The sequence below is a fragment of the Carassius carassius genome, chromosome 41, assembly GCF_963082965.1.
Source record: "Carassius carassius chromosome 41, fCarCar2.1, whole genome shotgun sequence".
Classification (NCBI taxonomy): Eukaryota; Metazoa; Chordata; class Actinopteri; order Cypriniformes; family Cyprinidae; genus Carassius; species Carassius carassius.
The window spans coordinates 715,565-720,175 of record NC_081795.1 but is presented as its reverse complement, the minus strand read 5'-3'; the positions used below and the strand labels follow the sequence as shown (position 1 = coordinate 720,175).

General features: G+C 33.7%; 1 protein-coding gene across 1 annotated transcript in view; it reads left to right on the top strand.

Moving 5' to 3' along the window:
* Positions 1–4,236, top strand: part of alp3 (alkaline phosphatase 3) — a 14,050-nt gene extending 9,814 nt beyond the window's left edge. The window contains exons 10-11 of the mRNA XM_059533896.1: positions 3,522–3,638; positions 3,716–4,236. Coding sequence (XP_059389879.1) covers positions 3,522–3,638; positions 3,716–4,026 — 428 coding nt within the window. The 3' untranslated portion in view covers positions 4,027–4,236. The remainder of the gene's footprint in view (positions 1–3,521; positions 3,639–3,715) is intronic.
* The last annotated feature ends 375 nt before the right edge of the window (positions 4,237–4,611 follow it).

Sequence of the window (4,611 nt, the reverse complement as noted above, 5' to 3'; positions counted from 1 at the left end):
GTAATTCTTGCGCTGCAAGTATTAATAACGAAAAAAGTCCACATCTGTCTTTCGGACGAATTAATGCAGTATTATCTTAGCCCCTTAAATTCTCTGAGGAACATATTAAAAAAAATGTCTTTGTCTTTGTATTAACTATGAAAGTCTGTTTCACCCACTGAAGAAAAAATTTAAAACAGTAATTGAGACTTTTTAACCTCACAAATAGACCATTTTTTTCTTGCAATTGTGAGTTTGCATCTTGCAATTCTGACTTTTTTTCTCACAATTGCGAGATATATAGTCAGAATTGCGTTATATGAACTTGAAATCTTTTGAAAAAATATTCCGAATTGCATGACATGAACTCGTAATTGTGAGAAATAAAGTCAGAATTGCGTGATATAAACTTGAAATCTTTTGAAAAAATAGTCAGAATTGCGTGACATGAACTCGTAATTGCAAGAAATAAAGTCAGAATTGCGTGATATAAACTCGCAATCTTTTGAAAAAAAGGTCAGAATTGCGTGACATGAACTCTTAATTGCAAGAAATAAAGTCAGAATTGCGTGATATAAACTCGAAATCTTTTGAAAAAATAGTCAGAATTGCGTGACATGAACTCGTAATTGCAAGAAATAAAGTCAGAATTGCGTGAAAAAAACTCGAAATCTTTTGAAAAAATAGTCAGAATTGCGTGACATGAACTCGTAATTGCAAGAAATAAAGTCAGAATTGCTTGACATGAACTCGTAATTGCAAGAAATAAAGTCAGAATTGCGTGAAATAAACTCGAAATCTTTTGAAAAAATAGTCAGAATTGCGTGACATGAACTCGTAATTGCAAGAAATAAAGTCAGAATTGCTTGACATGAACTCGTAATTGCAAGAAATAAAGTCAGAATTGCGTGAAATAAACTCGAAATCTTTTGAAAAAATAGTCAGAATTGCGTGACATGAACTCGTAATTGCAAGAAATAAAGTCAGAATTGCGTGATATAAACTCGAAATCTTTTGAAAAAATAGTCAGAATTGCGTGACATGAACTCGTAATTGCAAGAAATAAAGTCAGAATTGCGTGATATAAACTCGAAATCTTTTGAAAAAATAGTCAGAATTGCGTGACATGAACTCGAAATCTTTTGAAAAAAAGGTCAGAATTGCGTGACATGAACTCGTAATTGCAAGAAATAAAGTCAGAATTGCGTGAAATAAACTCGAAATCTTTTGAAAAAATAGTCAGAATTGCGTGACATGAACTCGTAATTGCAAGAAATAAAGTCAGAATTGCGTGAAATAAACTCGAAATCTTTTGAAAAAATAGTCAGAATTGCGTGACATGAACTCGTAATTGCAAGAAATAAAGTCAGAATTGCGTGACATGAACTCGTAATTGCAAGAAATAAAGTCAGAATTGCTTGATATAAACTCGAAACCTTTTGAAAAAATAGTCAGAATTGCGTGACATGAACTCGTAATTTCAAGAAATAAAGTCAGAATTGCGTGATATAAACTCGAAATCTTTTGAAAAAATAGTCAGAATTGCGTGACATGAACTCGTAATTGCAAGAAATAAAGTCAGAATTGCGTGATATAAACTCGAAATCTTTTGAAAAAATAGTCAGAATTGCGTGACATGAACTCGTAATTGCAAGAAATAAAGTCAGAATTGCTTGATATAAACTCGAAACCTTTTGAAAAAATAGTCAGAATTGCGTGACATGAACTCGTAATTGTGAGAAATAAAGTCAGAATTGCGTGATATGAACTCGTAATTGCAAGAAATAAAGTCAGAATTGTGTGATATAAACTCGAAATTTTCAACAAAAAAAGTCAGAATTGCGTGACATGAACTCGTAATTGCAAGAAATAAAGTCAGAATTGCGTGATATGAACTCGAAATTTTCAACAAAAAAAGTCAGAATTGCGTGATATGAACTCGTAATTGCAAGAAATAAAGTCAGAATTGTGTGATATAAACTCGAAATTTTCAACAACAAAAAAAGTCAGAATTGCGTGACATAAACTTGTAATTGCGAGAAATAAAGTCAGAATTGCGTGACATGAACTCGTAATTGCAAGAAATAAAGTCAGAATTGCGTGACATGAACTCGAAATCTTTTGAAAAAAAGGTCAGAATTGCGTGACATGAACTCGTAATTGCAAGAAATAAAGTCAGAATTGCGTGAAATAAACTCGAAATCTTTTGAAAAAATAGTCAGAATTGCGTGACATGAACTCGTAATTGCAAGAAATAAAGTCAGAATTGTGTGATATAAACTCGAAATTTTCAACAACAAAAAAAGTCAGAATTGCGTGACATAAACTTGTAATTGCGAGAAATAAAGTCAGAATTGCGTGACATGAACTCGTAATTGCAAGAAATAAAGTCAGAATTGCGTGAAATAAACTCGAAATCTTTTGAAAAAATAGTCAGAATTGCATGACATGAACTCGTAATTGCAAGAAATAAAGTCAGAATTGTGTGATATAAACTCGAAATTTTCAACAACAAAAAAAGTCAGAATTGTGTGACATAAACTTGTAATTGCGAGAAATAAAGTCAGAATTGCGTGATATGAACTCGTAATTGCAAGAAATAAAGTCAGAATTGTGTGATATAAACTCGAAATTTTCAACAACAAAAAAAGTCAGAATTGCGTGACATAAACTTGTAATTGCGAGAAATAAAGTCAGAATTGCGTGACATAAACTCGTAATTACAAGAAATAAAGTCAGAATTGCGTGAAATAAACTCGAAATATTCCCAAAAAAAGTTTTTAGAAATAAAGAGTTACGTGACAAACTTGCAATTGCCAGAAATATATATAGTCCAATTCCGACTTTTTCTCACGTGCAAATTTTGTGCAAAACTTTTTTTTTCACGATTCTGACTTTTTAAAAATGTTGATAAAATTATGAGATATACTGTAGAGTCCAGTTCTGAGGGGAAAAGAATGATTATTTTCTTACAATTTTGAGTTTATATCTAACAATTCTGATGTTATTTCTTAGAATTGTGACTTTATTTTTCAGAACTTCAAGTTCAAGTTCAATTATGCAATTCTTACTTTATAACTCGCTTTTGTGAGTTTCAATAATGAGAAAAAAGTCAAATTTGTGAGAGACAAAAGTCAGAATTGCAGAAAAATGTCGAATAGTAAGATGAAAAGCTGCCATTATCTTTTTTATTTTATTTTTTCAGTGGCAGAAATGGGCTTCCGACATTTTCAAATGAGTATCAGACAATAGACCTAGTGCCATATTTAATTTTTGACTGGAATGAAAACGAGGCTGTGAGACTGAAGTAGTGTGTTGCTATTTAAAAAAGTGATTAACAATAAAAAGTAAAAATGTAATAAAAAATGCATAACTACCAGTAAGCGACCATATGTACAAATATCAATCACCCATTAATGCTGTGGTACAAAGAGTGTTGAAAGACAGAGCCAAAGTTTATTCAGTAACCAACTTAAAAACTTTCCCAACTGTCATTTTTGTGTACCATTCCACCCTTAATCGATATTTCTTTCATCTCTCAGGAAAGTCTCCAATCTTTGCCATGGACCTTTTACCCTACTCAACTCTGATGTACGGAAACGGACCGGGACACAAAATAATCGACAACAAGCGTCCAGACATCCGTAACGTCGACACCAGTAAGGAACTGACATTTTAATGCTTCATGCAGTGCTGTTGTGAGTGTCTATTCTCATTCTCTCTCTCTTTCTCTCAGCCGATAAGGACTATGTTCAGCAGTCGGCCGTCCCGCTGGATTCTGAGACCCATGGAGGCGAGGATGTGGCTCTGTTTGCCCGTGGACCCATGGCTCATCTTTTCCAGGGAGTTTACGAGCAGAACTACATCGCACATGCCATGGCATTCGCGGCCTGTGTTGGCACCAATCAAGAGCACTGTGCTGCCACTGCTGAACCTGATGAGATTCCCTTCACATCCACTGACCCTGGAAGCTCCGCCCCCAACACGCCCCTCGCTGCCATGACGACAGTGATGCTGAGCGTATGGATGAGTGTTTTACTGCACTGAGAGAGAGAGAATGCATCAGATATTCATAAAGATGCTCTCTTGACATTTACATAACCAAAAAAAACTTTTTCTATAAAAATTTACATACTTCTCAATTAAACATATTTTTGAGTAAGAAGAAAAATTAATAGGATGGGACTTGATTGGATCATGAAAGTGGAGTATGATATTAATGATTAATATTATTTCTCCACATACGAGTTTGTAGATGAATCAATTAAACCAGCGATACCTACATTTTGATTTCATTGAATCAAAACTTTAAACTGAATCTGTATGTTGTTGATGAAAATATTTGATGAACATTGATGTCATATTGTGTAGCCCCGCCGCTTTTTAGTTTTCTCTTTTCTGTTTGCATTTCCGCAGTGTGAAGGTAAGATCGTATGAATTTATGAATAAACCGCTCATTTTAAAATCATCCCTACTGACATTTGTTATGAAAGCCGAGCACTGCAATACACATAATAACTTTCTTGTACTCTACAATAAGTGTATCCTCTTCAGCAGTGTTAGGGGTTATGCATTACAAGTAACGCGAGTTACGTAATCAGATTACTTTTGTTCAAGTAACTAGTAAAGTAA